Source organism: Neofelis nebulosa, chromosome 16 (genome assembly GCF_028018385.1).
Source record: "Neofelis nebulosa isolate mNeoNeb1 chromosome 16, mNeoNeb1.pri, whole genome shotgun sequence".
Lineage (NCBI taxonomy): Eukaryota > Metazoa > Chordata > Mammalia > Carnivora > Felidae > Neofelis > Neofelis nebulosa.
In genome coordinates, this window is record NC_080797.1 from 19,010,054 (window position 1) to 19,032,692 (window position 22,639).

The 22,639-nt window shown below is 50.3% G+C and overlaps 1 protein-coding gene across 13 annotated transcripts in view; it reads right to left on the reverse strand.

Annotated features, from left to right (window-relative positions):
- The window catches only part of TMEM94 (transmembrane protein 94), a 34,116-nt gene extending 14,440 nt beyond the window's left edge, over nucleotides 1-19,676 (reverse strand). For 5 of the 13 annotated variants that reach the window (XM_058705532.1, XM_058705530.1, XM_058705531.1 and 2 more), the window contains exons 1-3: nucleotides 19,549-19,676; nucleotides 9,123-9,252; nucleotides 8,679-8,788 (exon numbers count right to left, since the gene is read on the reverse strand). In XM_058705532.1, coding sequence (XP_058561515.1) covers nucleotides 8,679-8,788; nucleotides 9,123-9,216 — 204 coding nt within the window. In that variant the 5' untranslated portion in view covers nucleotides 9,217-9,252; nucleotides 19,549-19,676. Of the gene's footprint in view, nucleotides 1-5,068; nucleotides 5,336-5,653; nucleotides 5,696-8,678; nucleotides 8,789-9,122; nucleotides 9,253-19,252; nucleotides 19,342-19,548 lie in introns of those variants that run through there. The other 8 variants (XM_058705539.1, XM_058705537.1, XM_058705528.1 and 5 more) reach the window with 7 other exon arrangements.
- Nucleotides 19,677-22,639: the final 2,963 nt, after the last annotated feature.

A 22,639-nucleotide genomic window follows, 5' to 3' on the forward strand; every position in this document is an offset into this window, starting at 1 on the left:
AACAGAAACAGACCCGAAACTCTCTCTACTCAGGGTTTCCTAACCCACCTTCCAAGGCCATCAGCATCTCCCCACCCCTCACACCGATCTGGCCCCTCACCTCCCCTCTACCTCTGCTGCCGTCCTTATATTTCACAGGCCGAAACATAGTGTGTTTTTAAGCAGGGAGAGGATAACTAACAAAGAGACGCTGTCTCTTCATTGTTCCTAGTAAAAGCATTAAGAAAAAAACCCACGATCTTCTGTTTCCACCATTTCACAGAAGGGAGGATGCTCCAGCATCGGGAAGGACACAATCTCAGACAAAAGACAGCTGCTCCCAGGAAAGGGACAACTGTCACGTCACCGAGGGTGGTGGAACGGGGCACGGATGGGGGTGGTCCTGGGCAACACTGGGGACCACCCACGTTGTCCTGTGTGACCCCAGCCTGGCCTCTTCTTATTGACAGCCCCATTCCTGGGTTTCGCTCCTGTTTTCTCCTTCTCTGACTGGCTTTTCTTTCCTGTCCATCTAACCCCACAGCCCACCCTAAGGCATCTCAACAAATTCATATAAGTTTCCAGGGCAACCTCAGCCACCATCATGGAATAGTTGCTCATCACCACCAAGCTTACAATTCCTGAAGTTTACCTCTAGCCTGACCACTGCCCTGAATTCTGGCCTGTTTACTCAACTGCTGTACTACTGTTTCACAGGGCCCAGGAGTGGTTTCATCCAAAACCCTGGAATGTGGCCCTTCCGGGCCCAGACAGCACAGCTCCTGCAGTGACCCCCCCCTCCCCCCAACCCTACCTCCCCTTCCCCCTCTCCAGTCTCTACCTTTTCCAAACCAACTGTGACATCCAGCCACAGTAGCAGACATCAGATCAACTGACCGCGTTTATCTTGCCAATCAAGCCCAGACTCCAAAGCATGATCTGCGATCTGCTAGTTCTCCAGTCCCCTTTCCGGCATTTCTTCCACTCCTGACGCAAGCCATGCTCTCCTAGCTGATGGGCGAGTACCTTTCTGCATTTTCCTACCAACAACACCCTGCCTGCCCCAGACAACTCTTACTCCCCCTTCAAGACTCAGCTCAAAGATCACCTGCTCTGGGAAATTTTCCCAAAACCAAGGGCTGCACTTACAGGAGAGGTTTGTATTCCAATAGCACACTGGACAACCTGGCTCACAGTCTGCGTCATGGAGAACTGTCATTATAGATGTACTTGTCTGGCTCTCCCACCTGGCTGTCAGTTCCCTGAAAACAGGTCTGAATTCTTCCATCTCCACACACCCCTGCAGCCAACTGCTAAGACAGGGCCTGGCACACGGCAGCAGCTCAGTGAACACTTGCTGAATGAATGCACGCATGGATTCTGGGATCCCAGTGACATCTCCATCAGGGGTTGTCGGCCGGGGATCTCTAGCAGAAACACCTGCAGCTTCTAAAAAGGTGGATGCCCAGGTCCCACCCAAATCCACTGAATCAAAACTTCAGAAGTTGGGATTGATGCACGCATTGAATCTGATGCACAGATCCCCAGGTCGGGGGTCCTGGGAAAAAGAACACTCCCGGGGAAAGGAGGGCTGGGGGAGAACTGGGTCTTTCCCAGGGCCATCCCAAGAGCACCAGTGTGAGCTCCCACCAGGAAAGGTTCTTGAGTAAAAGGAGCAAAGCCCTAGACTTGGGGCGTCAAGAAAGGGACTGAGGTCATCTACTGAGTCTTGATCAAGGGTGGCTGAGCTGGTGACGCCCTGGCTGCCTCGGCCCATTGCCCTCCCCTACTCCACACCTGCCTTCCCTGGGGTCTGCCCTGGCTTTGCCCACTAATGTTCCAGACTTCCTCCTCTGTGCCTGTCTCCATATCCAGCCCTCTCCTTGGCAGCCTCGTCCTTCATAGGACACACGTCTCCATTACTAGAATGGGATGCTGCACAGGGGCAGTGTCCCCCGGCTGCAGACCCGCCCTGGTAGGACCCACCTGAGTGGAGCCCCAACACTGGCCCATTGCCAGCTTTCTCAGTCCGAGAAATGAGGACGGGCTCCAGAGCAAACCTGGCCCCAAGACTTCCCAGATCCCTTGCCTAAATCTCCCCTAATCCCCACTCTCCATGCTGGCTTTGGGGGATTATGAAGATAAGAGCTGCTTCTTCCCAGAGGGGATAACTGGGTATTTCAGCTCAGGAAGAAATGGCCCTCTGGGCAGAGGGCCCGTACCCTAGCAAGGGTAAATACTATACTCCAGAGCATCCACCTCCCTCTGGCAGAGATCCTGGGACCTTCCTGAAAAGCCGTGGTCCAGGACAAATGAGTGTCAGGTAAGGCTGAGGTCTGTACGTCTGCTTCCCTGACTCCTGCACGGGAGTGGGGGAGGGGAGGAAGAAAGGAAAAGGAGACCCGAGGCCTTCTCATGTCTAAGGGAATGGCCCAGGGGGTGACGCCTGGGCCAGGGAAGAAGAAGATTTGGGCCAGGGAAGAAGAAGTTGGGTACACAGGGCCTCCCACACCACCCCTCCACCCCTGCCCACTTCTCCCCCAGGAGCTTTATGAGCTCCCTCTCCGCAGGGGGGAGACGTGAAGCTTCCCAAGATGGACTTGCCAGGGCCTCCAGGAACGCTGCAGTGAGAAAACCTCCCGGAGGCAGGGAAGGGCTGGCCTGCAGAGGTAGAAAGGCTGCCCGCCAAAGAGATGGGGATTGGGCAGGACAGAGGGAGGGCTGGATAAATCCCAGGGGGCTGCAGGTCACATGGGAAGCTGCTGGGTCTGGGATGCGGACCATGCTCAGGAAGGCAGGCAAGGGCTAAGAGGAGCAACCAGGGAACCAGGGTGGCGCCCCTCCTCCAGCCAGGCTTTTAGACTTTGGACACCCGCAGTTCCCCTCTGCTTGCCCTGTGGCTGTCCTGACATCCGCTGCCTCATGCCAGGTGCCCCGAAACCCAGGGCTTCCCCTTCCACAACCCAGAAACCGATTTCCTTTCTCTCTGCACCCGGCTTCCTGGGACCTGCACACTGCTGTTCTCCAGGCGTCTCCAGGTGTGGGAGGTATGGGCCAGAGGGCAAAGTGCTCCTGGGTCAGGGCCAGCAGAGGCCTGCGGAACGGACTGTGTGTGTCTGCCCACGCGTGTTGTGTCTGGCCAGGAACACCAGCTCCAGACTGGCGATTAAAGACAGCATAGCAGAGGAAAAGTAGCCACTCTGTAATTACATGCTTCCTGAAGAAAGTGCCTGCCCGTACAGGTAGGCCCTGGGGCGAGGACACAGCCTTCTGGGCCAGCCTCCTCTGCCTGGCCCCAGCCACGCTCATCTAAATGCCATGGCCCCCTCGCTGACACGGAACAGCAACACCTCACCCTGCCTCCAGCGGGAGGGTCCCGGTTGCAGGGAAAATCAGTTTTCTCTCACGGCACCTTCCCTGCTGCAACGTGAGAGCCAAAGCCGAGGAACTTGGCGGAACTTGGGCATCTTCAAGGGAAATTAAGAAAGGGCCACGCGCGAGCTGGCCCTGCCGGCCTTTCTCAAGACACGAGTGAGGCTGGGCGCCGGGGGGGGGACCCTGTACACGGATGCGTATGGTTGGTTTGAGAAAGAAGGACCTGACTCGTACACACGCCACCCGAAGGTCTGCTTTTCTTGTCCACAGGGCCAAGAAAGCTGCCCCAGCCTTAAGTACCCACAGGGAGTAAGAGATTCTTCCTGCTTCCAGATGCTCAAAATCTGCCACTCCGCCCCACCGCCAGACACCTCCCAAGACGTTCCCAGGGTGAGGCAGGATGGCTGGTCGAGATCTCTACACCAGAGGCAGGCTCCTGCCTCCCCACTCACACCGATGCTTTACAGGTAGAAGCAACCCCATCCCGCCGTTTTAAATGTCAGACTCAAGTGGACCCAACAGAGTAGCTTGAGCCCCTACGAAACCCAGGCTCAGGGGATGCTGGCCACAAATGCCCCTCATGAGCTGGACTTCTCCTGCCTGCTCCGTCATCAAAGGGGGGGACACGGGGAGGGCATGGGGCTTTAAAGGAGCAGAAGGGTGGGGAAAGGACTCTATCCATCAAATCGAACTGTAAAAAAAACCCGCTACTGAACAGGACCAGATCTGCAGGGCCTGACGCAGAGCATCTGGGTCAGTCTAACAAGCCTTTCCAGAACTAACACCCCTGAGCTCTCCCGCACCACCTCGGTCAGGTTTCCCAGGTGGCCCGGAGCCACAAGTCCCTGGCCCCCAGCCCTTGTCCTTTCAGGACTCCTCATAGGTCCACACAGCTGCTCTTTTCCTTCCCACTCCACCTATTTGGGGAGCAGCAACCAGGTCCCAGAGGCTCAGGTGGATAGGTTACAAACATAGATGGGGACCCTTAGCCTTGACAACAGCAGATAGCCACTAATTAGAACTGGCTGGCCCTTGAACCAAGTCCCCAGGTCACAGCTTTCTTAGCCAGTGCAGGTGGGGAGGGGACCCACATAGTGCCTAAATCACTGAAGCTGGTCCTTTTTAGTAGCCACGATAAATCTCTTCCGAGCATGGCCAGACACAAATCAGCCTTGTCTTCAGCCAGGCAAAGCAAAGCCTCCAGCTTCTTCCTCTTCCAGGCGCATGCTGACCTTGGCACTTCGACCCATCAACCCATCTTCTTCCTCCTGCGACCACCCAGACTGAGGAAGAAATCAGCCTGGCCCTGGTTGCTCCTACCTCAATGACCCATGTGATCCGGGGGGAAAAAAAAAAAAAAAAGCCCCCTTGCTGGCCCCAAGGAGGGGTGGCTTCCAGGCCCAGGGCTTCCCATCACCTGTGCATGGAGACCCAGGTCCCAGCATAACTCGATAGGATGCCCTACTGGGACACTCAGCTCCAGTCCTACTCTGGGTGCCTTGGAAGCCTGGCTGGCAGCTCCCTGGACACACGGGCATTGTGGCTCCCATTCTCAGCCTCCTTCCTCAGTCCCAGCTACCTCATAATCTGAGCTGCCTGCGGTTCGGCACCCATCTTCAAGACTGGCGCAAATTGCTAAGTCAAAGCCGTGCACCCAAAGCAGAGAACAAGGCGTTTGTAACAGAAATATAAAACCAAGTTGGCATATACTCACTTTGGTGCATTTGCCCCGATGGGGCATCCATAGCTCTGTCTGCTTAAAGAGCATGGGGTAGAGCCTGAGCCACAGAAGTCAACTACAGAACTTCCACCACCACCCTCAAGCAGAGAGGAGAAGAGACAGGAAGGGGGAGAGGGAGAGGGTGAGAGGAGAGAGAAAGAGAGGCGAGGGCTGGGGAGCTAGGAGCCGGAGCCGCAGCGGATCCGGATCCGTGCAGAGTGGAGCTTCAGCCTGCTGATTAATTCAGCCTATTTCCAGTCACGCTGCAGATTTAGGGAGGGAGGAGGAGGCAGTGCTGCAACAGCGGCCGTGGGAGGGAGGGAGAGGCGAGCAGGGGGGAGGGAGGAGCCGGGCTGAGAGAAGAAAGTTTGTAGATGCTCTGCCAGATGCCCAGGAGCTTGGTCCACTCATCAGAGGCCACCGAGGGGTGAGTGCAGGGGCACCCGCGGCCAAGGGGCTGTGCATGCATGGGGAGGAGAGGCCGTGCAGGAGGTGGCTGCTGGAACCTGGGGGCAACCGTGGCCCCCGGGGGTACCTGGACTCTCCCCCTGGACCACCTCTCCTTGGCCCCCAACTCACTGGGCAAGGTGGGCGCCCGCCATCCATGAGAGCTCCCCCGAATCGCTCAGAGACTCCCCGAATGGAGCCACGCCAGCAGCAGCTCTTCCCACAGTTCTAGCTGCAGGAAGGAGGGGAGGGGGGACTTGCCAGTTATTAATAGCAGCACATCCGCATGGAGGGGAAGGACAGGCCATTGAGAAGCCTGGAGCCGTGGCTTCTAAGAGGCAGAGCACGGGGCCCGGAATCAGGCGGAAGAATCCAGTGCGAGAATCCAGCTGAAGGGGGAGGAGCCAGCAGACAGGAAGGGCTTCTGAGGATTCCAATACCTAAGACCTAACACCTTCCCACCAGGTTGGGGCGAGGAACCCCAACAGCAGAGATGGGCCAGCAGCTGATAATCACGCAGTCACATTTAGACATACCTGCCAAAGAGCTTCTGGGACAGGAGACCCCTGCGGACATGGGCCCTCATCTCCCAGCCAGTGACCTGGGGCTCCATGAGCACTGGGACCCCCGAATTTGACACACGGGCAGCTCTCAGCGCAGACCCTCAAAAGGCCTTGGGAGTGGACCGCAAATTTCTCGGCCTGCGTCCAGGCCACCTTTAGGAAGGGGCTGTAAAACCCCAAGGGAGACGAAGCAGCCCAACAGGTCCAATAACTAGAGAGCCTGAACACTTTTCTCCAGGGCCCTGTTTCCTAGACAACACCAACAACACCAACAACACCATCTCCAGCTGCAGGGAGGGGAAGAGAGAGCCTCGGCTGAGTTCAAGTCCGCCTCTCTCCTCCCCCGACCCAGCGCAGCCCCCTCCCCGCCCCCCCTCCTCTGCCAAATCCAGATCTGAACAGGAGCAGAAAAGGAGGGGCCAGGCAGTCCAGAGGTTAAGGGCGGGAAGTCTCCGCGAGGTGCAGGCCAGGGGGTGGAGGAGGCAGCAGTGCAGTGGGCCGTAGCCTTAGCAAACCGCCAGGAAGAGACTGGCATCCCCCTGTCCCCTGCTCCCAGGAGACACTTTCCCTTTCTGCTTTCTGCCAGGGCCCTGCTCTGTGGGCACCACAACTAAGCAAGCACTCTCCCTGCTGTGCGATGGGCCCTGGAAAGAACAGCTCACAGGGTCTAAGCCAGCGGCTCAGCGGGACCCCAATGAGGCCCTCTCCCACCCCGCCCCTTCCCACACTGCCAGCCTCAGCAAGTGAAAAGGGATCGCTGCACCCAAGAAACAGAAGCCCAGGCGCTCACTGCCACAGCACCTCCTCCACAGCGGACCCGGAACCGAGGAGATAAGGTTCTGACGGGGACAATGAGGACCAGTAGGTCATGAAGGGGAGCGGGGGGAGAAAAAAAATCAACCGGCAACAGCCAAGCTGATCCTGGGCTACAGCCAGGGGACGACGGGCCCTTTCCATCAACCTCTCCCATCCAGCTCTCTTTGTTCCCATGCCTCTGAGAAGCCCTGACTCTTGGAGGCCACCCGGGGTGATCTTTACAAGCCCATGTATACAACTCACGAGGAGGCGCCTCCTCCGGTAGGCCTCCTCCGGTAGAAACCGCCTCCTCCGGTAGAAACCGTGTCCAGTTCTATTTCTTAACTGCTTATACCGTCAGTTCCTCAGCTGGACTGTAAGCGTCTCCAAGCCAGGGGCTACCTCCCCACGGCCTAGAGCTCCACCAACCCAAAGGAAGGGTTCCGTGAATGCAGCTGATGATGTTTCTAGGACAGGACTCATCTCTCCAGAAGGACAAAGACGAGAATAAAGAAAAATTCTCTAGGAAAAATGACCCCTGAGACCTAACCATCTTGGGCTCTCAAGTGTTCTTACTCAGGCTCGAGAGAGAAGCCAGCCTGCTGGCTGGATCACAGAACTTTGTTTCCCCAACTCACTAGAAACCTGGTGTTTCAGCAACACGCTGGAACCAGAGGACAACACCGTCCTCTGTTTTGAGACACTCAGCCTCACCCAGGCAGGCCACCATATCACACAATATCAAAGCTTCAAGGGGGTGCTCCCTGGAATTGAACAGCGCACAGCTCTTACAGCTGTATACAGCACCCTTGCAGCCAGGCTAGTAGCTTTCCCTCTGTGCCAATCCTACCAGGATGAACCCCTGGAGAACAGCCAGAGGCATCTGTGAACAGGACGCTGAACATACCTGCTTCAAGTTCAGGCCTACAAGCTCTTCCACGCTGGCCCAGAGGCATGTGAAGCCTGGAGCTGAACGAGCGAGCCAGCAGTCAGCCAGGCTCCACCAGGGACCCAGCGTGCAGACCCACAGCTCCCTCTCCAGACCTTCCAAGATCTCTTTGGCAGGAAGATCACTATCCATAAGTTCAAGCTGATAAATATTTCCTAAGCCTTTGCTGCATGCCAGGCTCTATGCTAGGAGCCAGGGACACTGGGATCAAGTGGGACAGACAGGTTGTTTCAATACCGTGTGGTGGGCACAGTGGCGGAGGGACTATGACTGCTGGAAAGAGGGTCCTCTGGAGGGGAGGGAGGACTTATCAGGAGAAGGTGATGGCTCTTGAAGAAAGAATAGCAGGAGTTTGTCAGGAAAAAAAAAAAAAAAAATAGGAGCCTAAACATGGACGGTGTGCCCAAACTCTGAAGCATTCAGAATTACTAGTGCTAAAGACCATGGCGGGGGAGGCTAGGGACACTGGGCCAACAGGCAGCAGTGGATTACGGAGGGCTCTGCCCACCACACCCAAGGTTTCAGCAGGTGGTGTGGACCCACTGGTGACTTTTAAGCAGAGGGGACAAAAGGCCATCTCTGCATTCTGGATACCTTCGTCTGACAGCAAGTGGAAGAAGGAGATCAGAGACAGAGGGACCCGTGGGAAGCTGTGGCAGAAGTCCAGGCAAGAGACGGAAGGACCTCTGCCGGGGTGGTCTCCGTCACGGGAGAGGGATACTCTGATCGACGGCAGACCGATGCCAGGAGAAGGCAGTGTACCTGGAGGCTGGGAGGTGTACCTGTGTCAGGCAATGAGGAGGAAGGGGGGGGGCCGACCTCGCAGATGCCTGGGCCTCCTGGCTCTCACCTCCAGCTGGTTACGCAGCTGTGTTTGGAGTCTGACTGGGGAGCTCTTCTCTAACCACACAGAGGGTGCCCAACAGTACTCAACATGGCTCAGCAGGTTGGGGCAGAGCCCTACGAAGAGCAAACCAACGAAATTACACACCCCTGGGCAAGAAGTGGAAGACTGGCTTGGCGCCAACCTGAATCAGAAACCTGCTCCCATGCCGCTGCGCTAACCGGTCGACCCCTTGTCCTGTGCTCCCGGCTCCCGGAGCGCTTCGCAGCCCAGCGACAGCACCCTCTCAGGGGGGGTCACCATCCCGTACCCCAATCCTCAGAGCCACACACCCCCTGTCACTTTTGGCTTAAAGCCTCCCCCAGTGAGGACCCCCCAGGCAAACACAAGTAGGGAGAGTCCAACAGAGGCACACAGACAATACCCATAAGGGAACCGAGCATGGCCTACCACGTGCTTCTCCTTCAGATCCATGGGCCCAGAGTACTGCAGGCATGCCCAGATGAATGTGATCACCCCCAAAAGGAAGGCTCCTCCCCAGCATGTACAAGGCCCAGTGACTCTGTCACAGTCACGGCATCTAGGGAGAAAGACGGAAGAGATCCCATGAGTCCAGGTTGTTGAACAAGCAGCTACTGAGAAACACGACGGTGTCGTCTATACAACAGAGCACTACATGGGAAAGACTTGACCCCTGGGCACCAGAGCCCGGCCGGTCCTGCCCAGGCCACGCCGGAGGGGTGAAGTTTCCCCTCTGTGAGCCCTCATTTTCGGAGGCACACTGTGTTTTGCTCCGCATGTACTCTAACTCACAGGCTTCCGGCAAGCAGGAAAAACGTTGATTTCTCAGCTTTTTAGAAAGTAAAGATGAGAGGGGCGCCTGGGTGGCGCAGTCGGTTAAGCGTCCGACTTCAGCCAGGTCACGATCTCGCGGTCCGTGAGTTTGAGCCCCGCGTCAGGCTCTGGGCTGATGGCTCGGAGCCTGGAGCCTGTTTCCGATTCTGTGTCTCCCTCTCTCTCTGCCCCTCCCCCGTTCATGCTCTGTCTCTCTCTGTCCCAAAAATAAATAAAAAACTTGAAAAAAAAAAATTTAATAAAAAAAATAAAAATAATAATAAAAAAAAAAAAAAAAAGAAAGTAAAGATGAGGGATACCCGGCTGGCTCAGTTTTGAATTCGAGCCGCGCGTTGGGTGTAGAGATTACTGAAATAAATAAACACTTAAAAAAAAAAAAAAAAGATCAGGGAAATTCATTTATTCATTCATTCATTTTAAGAATAAATAAAAGTTAGGGGGCGCCTGGCTGGCTCAGTCAGTACAGCATGCAACTGCTGATCTCAGGGTCGTGAGTTCAAGCCCCACACTGGGCGTGGAACCTACTTAAGATTTAAAAAAAAAAAAATTTTTTTTAACAAATAAATAAATAAAAGTGAGCATTAAGGTAACTGGAACCCCCCCACATGCCCACAAACACGCCCCCCCCACGTACATGTATGCCCGCACATACATGCCCACACACGTGTCCACACACACGTGCCCACGTGTCATGTAGCGGAACGTCTCGTGTGCTTTGCTGATAGGGCAGCGCTCAACGGGCACCCGGGCACACACCTACCAGGGTGGGTGATCCGATCTCGACGACAATCTGGAAAACGAAGGCTAGCCCTACCTCCCCACACAACCCCTGACTGTCACCCATCCATCCTGGCAGCCGGCACACTGTAAAGGTTTCAGACCAGGGAGTGTTTGGGTAGGGTGCCACTGAGTCATCTGGTTCGGTGCCCAGTGACTCCTTGTGGAGTAAGCACCAACCTGCTGACTAGGGCAGTTCTTTCTGGGGCCTGTAGCAAAGCCTTGTTAAGAGGAGCTGGTCAGAAGCCTGGGAAAGATGATCCATAAAAGAGCTGTCTAGAAACAAAAAAAAAAGCTGTGTCCAGGGGACCCCAGCCAGGAGGCCTAGGCTCTGCGGTCACCCACTCCACTCTAGGACCCCGTGTGATTCCTCTCATGGCAGCACCAGGGCTGACCTCACACGTCTGTGCTTCCACACCTCTCCCTACGCCTGCCTTTGCAGCCGAGGCTTTCAGAGCCGAGTGAGCCAGCCCCAGAGGGTCAGAGACAGACAGTGACACTGGAAGTGGCCTCGCAGTGCAGTGACATTTGGTCCTTGGCAGCCAACTGAAATGGGATCCTGAGCGGCTGAATCCACGTCTCCCCAAGGCCGCTCTGACTCACGCAGCCCAGGCCATGTTTACGAGTACAGCGTACAGAGCAAGCTCCCCATACGCCCCATCCCAGCAGGGGCTGGATGAGGTAGTTGCCACACAGAACAAGGCACCAGAAGCCAGATGGGGATTGTGCTTAACTCCTTCTGCCAACACGAGAGTGAAATAACTTTGCGGCCAGCTGGAACCACAGTGTTCAGAGAGGGCAGCCAGGAGCAGGACATTTTTCTAAGAGTCTCTGTTTTCCCATCACTCCATACATGGGATTCTGGGAAAGAATGGTCCTCAACTGCCTGATCTGAAACCAGCAGCTAGATCCTTAAAGGGCCAGTTCTACCCCTCGTCCAATGTGAAAGAAAGCACAGGCTTCAAAGCCAAATACCCCTGGTTCAAATCCTGGCTCCAACATGTATCAACTGCCAAATCACCTTGGCCAATTACTTGTCTCTCTGAGCCTCAGGGTCCTTGTTCATAGAATGATGCCTATTTCACAAAGAAGGAACAAGAATTACATAAAATATTATATGCAAAGGGTCTAGTACAGTATTTAGCATATGGTAGGTGTTAATAAATACTTGCCATTACTATCACCAAGAAATAAGAAATATGAACAAAGTGCCACCTAGGTGAAGAATAAAGACTCAGAAGTAAGGAGAACAGGGGTGCCTGGCTGGCTCAGTCAGTAGAGCGTACGACTCTTGATCTCGGAGTCATGAGTTCAAGCCCCACACTGGGCCTAGAGCTTACTTAAAAAAAAAAAAAAAAAAAAAAAAAAAAGGAAAAGAAATGAAAGGCATAAAGATTGTAAAGAAATATGTGAAACTGTTTTTATTTGCAGAAGGCTAGATAATATATGAAAAAATTCTAAGGAATAGAACATATAAGTGTGCAAGGTTACAAGATACAGGTCAAAATACAAAATACAAATATAAATTAAATTTGTACGTGCTATAATGAAATATAGAAAAATAGGACACTTTCAATATCACTTACAATAGCACCAAAAAAAAACCCCACAAAATACTTAGGGATGACTTTTTAAAATATATATGTAAGGGGCCCCTGGTTGGCTCAGTCAATTAAGCATCCAATTTCAGCTCAGGTCATGATCTCACAGTTTGTGGATTTGAGCCCCACATTGGACTCTGTGTTGACAGCTTGGAGCCTGAAGCCTCCTTCAGATTCTGTCTCCCTCTCTCTCTGCCCCTCCCTTGCTTGTTCTCTCTCTCTCTCTCTCTCTCTCAAAAATAAATAAATAAACATTAAAAATTATTATATATGGCCTATACACTATTGAGAGAAATTCAAGACCTAAATAAATGGAGAGATATACCATGTTCATAGATTGGAAGACTCAATATTAACATTTAATGTTTAAATAATTAAATGTTAAAATTTATATTAATATATTCATGTTTATCAATATTAATACCCATACATACCCTATTGGAATGCCTAAAATGAAAAAGACTGACAATATTTAGTGTTGGTAAGGATATGAACCCATAAATTGTTGATGGGAATGTAACATGGTACAATCACTCTGGAAAACATTTTGGCAGTTTCTAAGAAAGTTAAGTATACATTCACTATATATCCTAGTAATGAAAACATACTTCTTCAAAAAGAACTGTATACAAATGTTCATAGCATCTTTATTCAAAATAGCCCAAAACTGGAAACAACCCAAATGTCTGTTCACATGTGAATGAACTGTGGTATACCCATACAATGGAATTCTGCCCAGAAGGAGTGACCAGAGGAGTGACTGACACATACAACAATGTGGCTGAATCTCAAAAACATTTGCTGAGTGAAAGAAGCACAAAAGAGCACGTAGCATATGATCCCATTATATAAAATTGAGAACAGGTGAAATTAATCTATGGTGACAATAAGCAGGGAAGGGGTTGCCTAGGGTCATGGGGAGGGAAAGACTGCAAAGGGCACAGGGGTCTTTTGTTCAATATCTTGACTGTGGGTGGCAGTGACGAGGGTGTATAGTTTTGTCAAAACTCTTTGAACTACAGGGGCGCCTGGGTGGCGCAGTTGGTTAAGCGTCCGACTTCAGCCAGGTCACGATCTCACAGTCCGTGAGTTCGAGCCCCGCGTCAGGCTCTGGGCTGATGGCTCGGAGCCTGGAGCCTGTTTCCGATTCTGTGTCTCCCTCTCTCTCTGCCCCTCCCCCGTTCATGCTCTGTCTCTCTCTGTCCCAAAAATAAATAAAAAAACGTTGAAAAAAAAAATTTAAAAAAAAAACTCTTTGAACTACATACTTAAATAGGTGCATCCTATCTTGTGGAAATATTGCGTCAGTAGAGTTCATTTCTAAAAAGTAAGGTGGGATCTGAGATCCAACTAATCAGCTCTACCAAGCTCTAAAATGCCTAGCACACGCAAGATATGGTGGATATAAAAGAGAAGGGTTGATGAGGGAAGTGAACATTTATTAAATGCCTACTGCACATAATAACTGTATATATTTACTAAGCATACGGAATGGTCCTGCTTTGACAAAAGTATAAGATATGGTCCCTTCCATAGAGGGATTTATACTATAGCCAGGTTTTGAATATTATGAGAAAACATAGCTAAATATTCACACTGGCATTGAAATACCAAATGAGAATTGCAAATGGGGGCTGGCGGGGCCAGGGATCCCTTCCTGGAAGAAGCCAAGACCCAAGTGGTGCACTCAGGAAAGCTTAAGGGTGAGAAGAGGGAGAACAAGGAGTCTCAACAAAGCCACCAAGGAAGAAATGGACAGAGCCTTTTTGAAAGATGGTGATCTGATCTGTTCGATTAGAGCAGAAGACCTAAGTAAGAGAGAAGAAATGAAAGGCCACATAGAGAGGGGAATCAGGAGCTGAAATGCATAGGTGCTTGAAGGCCAAAACAAAGTGACCCTGGGGAGTCGCTGAAGGTTTCTGAGCAGGTCCCAGTATTTTAAGAGGGTAGAGAACGGATCAGAGGGGGAAGGGAAAGAAATTACAGGCAGAAGAGGTAGACGAAAATTACAGTAATTTTGGTTTGCCATGACGAGTATCTAGACAAAGGCAGCATAGTAGCCATGGAAACAAAGGGACAGATGCTTCCTGGTGCCAAGTTCAGATCCAGCATCAAAAAGAGCTAAGTGGATGCCCAAGGTTCAGGTGGAGGGCGAGCTGAGGAGTTGGCTGTCCTTCTAATCCCTTCCAGTACAATCTTCATTAGCTCTGCTTATACTCTAGCCATACCCAACACCCAGAAAACACAATGCGGGGGACTTGTATTCAGCTGAACAGCTGTGCCCAAAGGGTACTAACTGATGGATTGATGTTCAGCTGGAAGGAGGTTTTTTAATAACAAGCCTCAGGGTTCTCTCCTTGGTGGCATCCTAATCAATATTTTTATCAATGACTTGGGTGAGAAAACAGATGGTGTGCTAATCTCAGATAGCATAAATCTGGAAACAAGATAAAAGTCAAGATCCAAGAAGATCTCAACAGGCTGCACCTAACAGATTCAATTTAACTGTAATAGATTCGATATTATGTCCTACGCTTAGGTTCAAAAACTATTGTATAGGGGCGCGTGGGTGGCTCAGTTGATTAAGCGGCTGGCTACTGATTTCAGCTCAGGTCATGATCTCACAGTTCATGAGTTCGAGCCCTGCATCAGGCTCTGTGCTCATAGCTTGGAGCCTGATTCGGATCCTCTGTCCTCCCTCCCCCACCCCCGCCCCCTCTCTCTCTCAAAAATAACTAAACATCAAAAACTATTGTGTAAAACTACTCTAAGTGGCTTAATTAAGTGCAATTTCAATACAGGTGACATGGCCACCCCAAGCTCATTCACAGTTAGGCTGCATTAACAGACATGTTAATTAATTAACATGCCACATCCCCCAAAAACAGAGAGGTAAGTCTGATTTTTGTACCTATCAGAGCACACCTGGAATATTTTGTTCATTTGTCCATCACGCACACTGACAAAAGTGGGGAGCTTTCTGACAGCAGCAGAAAGGTTGAGGAAATTCTGATATGAGAAATGCTGGAAAGGATTAGCCACTTGGCCAAAGCACACTTGGTAAGAGCCGTCTAGAAGGGCACAATGGCTGCCACATGAATGGAGGGCCAGACTTACTCCAGGGGGGACAGACTGGGACTCAACATGAGCGATATCTTTTACATAATTAGAACTGTATAAAAAAATGGAACAGGCTGCCCTGAAAGGCAACGAGCTCCCCAGCACCGGAAGGATCCAAGCAGAGGCTGGGAAATTATGGAGATAATAAATACATCAGGGAGCAAATAAGAAAGGAATAACCTTTTATAATGTCTTCTAACCCGGAGAGATCAAGAAATCCAGCAGCTTCTACATAGGAAAAGATGCTCAGTTCCACTTGTAATAAGAGACATTCACATTAGACTACCGCAAAAGAACAAAGTTTGGAAGGCTTTCACCATCCAACTTCAAGGTTTGTAAAGCCACAGCAATCAAGGCAGTGTGGTATTGGCCTGGTAATAGAGAATCCAGAAATAGATCCAGATATATTTGGTCAATTGATTTTTGAGAAGCCTGCAAAGGCAATTCAGTGGAGAAAAGTCTTTTCAACAGACTATACTGGAAAAATTGAACATTGAGATAAAAAAAAAAAAAAAGGGGGACTTGGAAATACAGCTTGCACTATATACAAAAATTAAGTAAAAATGGATCCTACACCTAAATGTAAAAATATAAAATTTCTAAAAGTACATAAAAGAAAATCTTTGTGACTTTGGTTTAGATTTCTTTCCTTTTTTAAAAAAAAATTTTTTTTTAATGTTTATTTATTTTTGAGAAAGAGACAGAGACAGAGCACAAGCAGGGGAGGGGCAGAGAGAGAGGGAGACGCAGAATCTGAGGCAGGATCCAGGGTCAAAGCTGTCAGCACAGAGCCCGATGTGGGGCTCAAACTCATGGACCACGAGATCATAACCTGAGCTGAAGTCAGACGCCTGAGTGAGCCACCCAGGTGCCCCAAGCATCCAACTCTTGATTTTGCCTCAGGTTCAAGTCCCATATCAGCACAGAGCCTGCTTGGGATTCTCTCTCTCCCTGTCTGCCTCTCCCCCAATCATGCATGTGTGTGCACATGTGCACGTGCACTGTCTCTCAAAAACAAACATTAAAAAAAATAAAAAATAAAATGATCGATTTTATCACAATAAAAAAACCCCCACCAACTTCTGATTCTGATTTTGCTATTGGATCTGGCTTATATTACTAAGCAATACTCCCCCTTTTGAGTTCCATGTCAACTTCAGGGATATTTATGCTCTTTTAAACACATCTTTGATTTTCTCTCCAGTATATATCTTTTCCAAGTACTTCCCAATAGTTTTCTGTTCACCTCCCTACTAAGGAATATTGCTATTATGAATGTCTTTTTCAAAAGGATCCTGAAATTAATAAAACTGGGTTCAGGGGCACCTGGGTGGCTCAGTCAGTTAAGTGTCAGCCTTCGGCTCAAGTCATGATCTCAAGATTCACGAGTCCAAGCCCTGCATCAGGCTCTCTGGCTCTCTACTGTCAGCGCACAGCCCACTTTGGATCCTCCTTCTCTGCCCCTCCCCCACTCTCTTGCTCACTCTCTCAAAAATAAATAAACATTTAAAAAGAAAAAAACAACTGGGTTCATATAATTACACTGAGATTTCTGGTTTCCCAAAGGCTGCTGTAAGCCCTGGAAGGGTCTCCTTCCCTTGGGCACCCCTGACTCCCCCACCACGTTGGTCTTTGGAGCTAGGGAAACCCAAAGCAATCAGCGTGAGATGTGCCGAGCTTGAGGCAGGCATCAGGCCGGGTTTAAATCTGGCCCTTACCCTACTTGCCACACCATGTGACCAATACTGTTTACTACTGTCTCAGCAGCCACAGGCGAAGCTTATTATTATACAAACCCCTGATCACCAAACCACACATTCTGGATGGCGGGTCAGTTCCGGAAGAAAAACATTCCTGTTACAGCTTTGACCTACCCTTTAGCTCACCTGTGCTACTAGAAACAAATCCAGGCTTGGAAACCAGGGTTCAAACAATATTTTTAAAGGAACCTAGCTTTTAGCTAAAGAAAGACAGTCTCAAGGAAACGACACTGACACAATAACAAGATAAAAAATATTGACACACATTTACCAGTGGAGAAGTGCCAACCGTGACCTGGGACTTTCTCACTTGGAACACCAGGAATGGGTTTAGAGGTTTTGTGTCTTTCCAACTCACTATTGTAAGAGCTCAGACTCAACTCACCAGGTAAGGTTCAGTGAAGCCTTGGGTTTAGGTAGTATTTACATTAGCGCCCTTCCCCCTCCTCATAGACACTGTTTCCCAAGCCCAACATTAGGGAAAGGGCAGTGGGACAGAACCAAAGTACTGTGACCTTCACTTCTCATTAGTTCAGCAGGAGTTAAGCTTTCCAAAAGGCTGATTCTCAACACTTGGAGCTGGCACTCCCTAGCAACTTCTCAAAATAGAATTGTGAAGGGCTTTCTGTTTTCTTCCATCTCACCGCCCAGCCCCGGTTCTCCCGGTCTAATCTTCTGATGTCGGGTCACCACAAACAAGGGGCAGGGTAGGGGTGGGGGTGGGGGGGAGTTCAAGGGCAGTTAACTCTCAATTGTTTGGAGGCTGATTATCAAGGGGATGGTTTGTACTTCACCTCCCCGGTCAAGGAAGCGGCTCCGTGGTATCCACCAGTTTCTCTATTTGAAGTTCTAACAAAAAGAACCAGTGAGCAAGGATGTTAAAGCTAACAGGGCAGCCAATATAAGACTTGCAGATAATTTGTGGATTTTATTTGAACACGCTGCCCCTGTTCCAGGGTTCATAATAGGCTACATTCTGATGTGTTCTGATCTTTAGAGTGATTTTCAAACTTTTTTATCCCATGGACCATTTTTATTTGACTCTTCAGATGATATGCCTTATCTGTGCCATTGCTTAAAAAAAAAAAAAATTAAAACCACCTGTTGGAATACGAAGATCAGCCCTTCTTTTGCCAAGATTACCACAGAGACATACCACAGTAGTATTTCTTCTGCAGTGGTTCCCAACCTCTTTCTGCCTCTACACTGTTCTTCTTATAGGAGACATATCCCTGTCAGTAACACTACAATAACACAACAGTTCTGTCAAAATGGAGGAAGAGGTTACGATGCTTTGCCTCCATCCCTTCCTGCTCTCTCAACTGAGAATCACTGAAATCATTTGGCCCCATATAGAAAGACCACAGTAAATATTAATGCAAGAAATCCGCCAGTGAACTACCTGTTGGTTACTTACAAATAACAAATGCAAACGTGTATTAACAACCTAGTAAGCGCTGGTACCTATGCCATATACACCTATCGATAGAGATCCTCCGTATACTCTCTCGTTTAAGGCCCTCCATCACCCTGCAAGAAGCTCAGAGAAGTTAAGGAACTTGATTTCTCACTCTCACCTAGGAAACAACTGGTGTAGTGGATAAAGAACTGAAGCATCTGGACCTCAGAGTTCCAGTCCTGGCTCCAGGTGACCCCGGCCCCGCCCCTTTGCCCCTCCCAAAAGTTACTCTCCACATTTGTAAAATAAAAACATTACAGCTCCTCCTTCCCCACTTCCGTCGTCGAAGGGTGCCCGGGGAATAACTGAAGGATGTCACTGAAGCTGAGTGTGTGAACAAAGCATGAGAAAACTAACATCTCCAAAGCTAAAATTACATGCCTGAAGGGAAACAGATTTCAGTGCAAGGCTTCCTCCTTTTTTCTTTTTTTTTTTTTTCCCTAGAGCCACACAAAAACTCGGAAGAGAGGGTGGGATGTAGCAGCACGTGACCAAAATCAACGAACACGCCAAAGTGCAGCCTGTGGTTCCACACCAACGAAAGGGCAAGGTTTCCCTGGCATCTGGCACCGGGCACCCGGCAGGGGCTCACGCCGTGGCACGCGAGGGACTGTGAGACTGGACTTCTGGGGTGTGCGGCAGGGGAAGGAGGGCACAGCACAGCAGTCGGTTTGCAGGATGGCAAGTACTGTGTTCCTATAGTTGCTTCTAAGGAGTCTTTAAACGTTTCTGGAAAGACGGAAAGAAAAGAAAAGGAAAAAAAAAAAAAAAAAAAAAGGCAGGGCATGCTCAAACTGCACCGTCGCCGCTCAGGGTTTAGCCCCATCCGGTTCCATCCACCTGGACACGGGACGCGGTCAGCACGAGGGCCCGGGCGGCAGCAGAGAGCGCGCGCAGCGGGGACAACGGTCTGAACTGGGGCTGGGGGTGTGGGCCCCCAGAGGCCTGTAAATACACTGGGCTTCGGCGCTGGAAGCCCCCCTGCGCCAGGGCCCAGCCACCACAAACCTGGGGCAGGGTTCTTTGTTGGCAGGAGGCTTCGATCTGACGCGGGACCCCCAAGGGGCCAAGCCAGGACCAAGGACAAGTGTGAGCACCTGGGGAAAGGAAATGGCCAGGGGCTGGAGGCAAGAGCCCGTCCCTTGACTCCCCCTTCGAAGAGGTCCCCCGAGGCCATTTCCTGGGTGCAGACCCCAGACTCCTCTCTCCTTGGCCAAGAATCCAGAGGACGTCGAAGGCCGAGCCCCACGCCCCCTTGCTTCCCTGCTCCCCTTGCTTCGGGCCACTGGCCTTCTCGTACTTACCGGGGCCCAGGGGGCTGTCTTCCTTGCTCGCGTCCTCTTCCCTCCCAGCCCCCTCCTCACTTCACGTCCCCTCCTCCAGGGGCCGCGGCCATGTCCGTTGCTGGCAACTCTAAGGGGGCTTGCCTCCTTTCTCGGACAACAGGGACGCCGCTAGCAATCTAAAGTTCTGGACGCCGATTGGTTGAAATCCGAGACGGGTGGAGAGTCCTGGCTTCTTATTGGCTGCACTGCGCGCTAGACTGTAGCTAAAATCGTCCCTCTGGGAGCCTGGCGGAATTAAACGCCGAGTGATGCGGGCGGGAGAGTAGGAAACCCCTGTCCATCCTTGGGCATGTTGCTCTGGCGCTTTCGGGTTCACAGGTCCTGACTAGAGGCGAGGGCACGGCTTCCACCTCAATTACTTTTCCTACGTAATTATCCAAAAAAGATGGACAGAGACCTGCCCCAGCCGCCTTCTTTCTTTCTTTTTAAAATCAGCCCTTTTGCAGAGCACCCGCGTCTCCTACTTCTTCTAAGTAAGCTCCCTTCTTGTTGCTGTGAACACCTGGCTCAGAGACTAATACTGCAACCAAACCAAAGCTGGAGAATCTAAGGCGATACATCAGTTTTCCCTTCAGCTTAGCTGTACTCTAAAGGGAAAAACAAGTTAACTTTTTTCCCCCTAGATAATGAGAGAAATCGTCTAGGAGAGCTCTCTTGGGAAAACAAAGCAAGCCTGTGTCAGTATTTACTTCTGTTTTCCCAGAGATGGAAGTCTGGAGACTTAAGTTTTTTTGTGTTTTGTTTTTCAATCTGTTTATAAAATCGGAAGAGGGTCATGACTGGCCCTGGGAAGTAAGAGCCCCTTTCCCCTGTTAATGAATTATGTAATTAAAACCTCCCTTCTCAAAAAGGTATCCTTTTGGTACCTAATCATGTGTGTTTCAACTGTTTTAGCCCTTGCTTAAGACAGTGATTGAATTATGTTACCGTTCTGCACACAAAAATCTTCTGCAGTTTATCCTTGCCTGTAGACAAAGTCTGTATCTCTCTGCTTCACATTCAAAGCCCCTCATAAATCAACTCAGATATAGGTTACCAGGCTAATTCCCCACAGGCCAATCTAATCCTGCAGCTGCATAGATTCAGCATCCATTTTTAGGCTCCCAACGTGGGGCTTGAACGCATAACTCTGAGATGAAGACCTGAGCTGATATCAAGAGTTGGAGGCTTGGGACACCTGGGTGGCTCAGTCAGTTGAGTGTCCGACTCTCGATTTCCACTCAGGTCATGATCCCAGGGTCATGGGATCAAGCCCCAAGTTGGGCTCCATGCTGAGCTTGGAGACTGCTTGAGGTTCTCTCTCTCTCCCTCTGCCCCTCTCCCCCACACCCTCTCTAAAATTAAAAAATAATAAGAGTTGGATACTTAACCAACTAAGCCACTCAGGCACCCCAGATTCTCCATCCTTAAAATGCGTCTGAGACCATCCCACCTCTCTGCTCTTTAACCCAAGAGCTTCCCTACCCTTTAAAGATTCCCTTCTACCAATAAAGCCAACCTTCAAATATACACACATCCTGAAAGTTCACCTCCAATGCTCCCTGCCTCAAAGCCTTCCCTGACTTTTTTGGTCATTGAAATTCTGTGTAGTGCTATGCCTCTTTGTGTCTCCATTGATGCCTTTACAAAAATAATGCTTTGTACAGCACTATTTTTGTAAGATCTGAAGCTCCCTGAAGGCAGCCGGCTTACCCTGGCAGTCCCCACAGCACCTTACTCAGAGCTTGTGCCCAGTAAATGTTTGCTGAATTGGACTAGCCAATTGCCTATACCTTACGTCTTTCCACCTCATCCCAGAAGGTTTACGTGGCTACATTTGGAAAGTTAACAAATGTAACAGTCATCGGGCCTTGCTCTACCTTGTACCCCTGTCTCCTCTAGCCACACTTGTTTCTCTGCTCCACTGTGTTTTATGAATATCACCCAACAAACTTGAACTGTGCACCTACCAGTTTCAGGGTCTGTGCTATACTCCTTTTACCCCCTGACCATTCCCTCTGTCAGTACCCCCAGCCGTAAAACTTTGCTGAAGAAGTAAATCAAATCACTCAAGCCAAAGCATACCAGTGGACCCAATCTAAGTTCACCCTTGGCAAGACTTTTGGCAGCTCTGAGGTCAAAGTGGTCATGTCTTGATGGCTGTCTAGCAATATCAGGCAGCTGTACCAACCCTTCATTGTTCTGGAGCCTCCTCTGTCTCCCTTCTGAAATAACCTAGATGAAGAAATCAAGGCCTTCCAGTTGGACATTTCTCATCTACTCCAACTACTTCTATTTCCTTCTCAACGTGCCTCCAAAAAAGAGAGACCCCTCTTCCTTTCCCCATCTGTATCCTCAGTCCCTTCCGCTACCCCAGCCTCACATGCTATTTGCCATCCCTAGCCCTTAGCTTATCCTGTTCACTGTGCCTGAAATGCCTCTTACCGCCTTTCTTCCTGGCTAACTCCCTATCGTCCTTTATGATGATGGTCCTGCTCTGTTTGTTCCGAATGCCCCTAGATAACCGTATCACTTCACATACCACAGGAAATAATAATAATGCACTAGTGTCAGCTATATTTCAACTAAGAAATTACAATTCATAAGAACAGTAACAGTAATAATAATGCGTGAGTATTTCCAGTCTCTTTTCTCTCCTCTTGCTTGCTAAGGAGGATTCTGTCTGTGCTTGTTAGATTCCCAGATCATTGCCCAGCAGTAGATTAATAGGGGAAGGGTAGGACTGAGAAGGGCCAAGTCTTGAATGACTTGGTTTAGTTTGGATAGGAAGAGGAGTTACTAGCTGATGAGAGCAGACGGTTTTAAAAGAGGGGAGGAGCAAGCGAAGAGAAGAGCCAAGGTGGTGTGGATTCTAGAAGAGGTGGAAGAAGTTTGGAGCAACGGAAGAGAGAAACTTTAGGGCAGAGTGAGAAATACCTTAGATGGGGTGCCTGGGTGCTCAGTCGATTAAGCATCCGACTTTGGCCTAGGTCATGATTTCATGGTTCTCTCGAGTTCGAGCCCTACATTGGGCTCTGGGCCTACAGCTCAGAGCCTGGAGCCTGCTTCA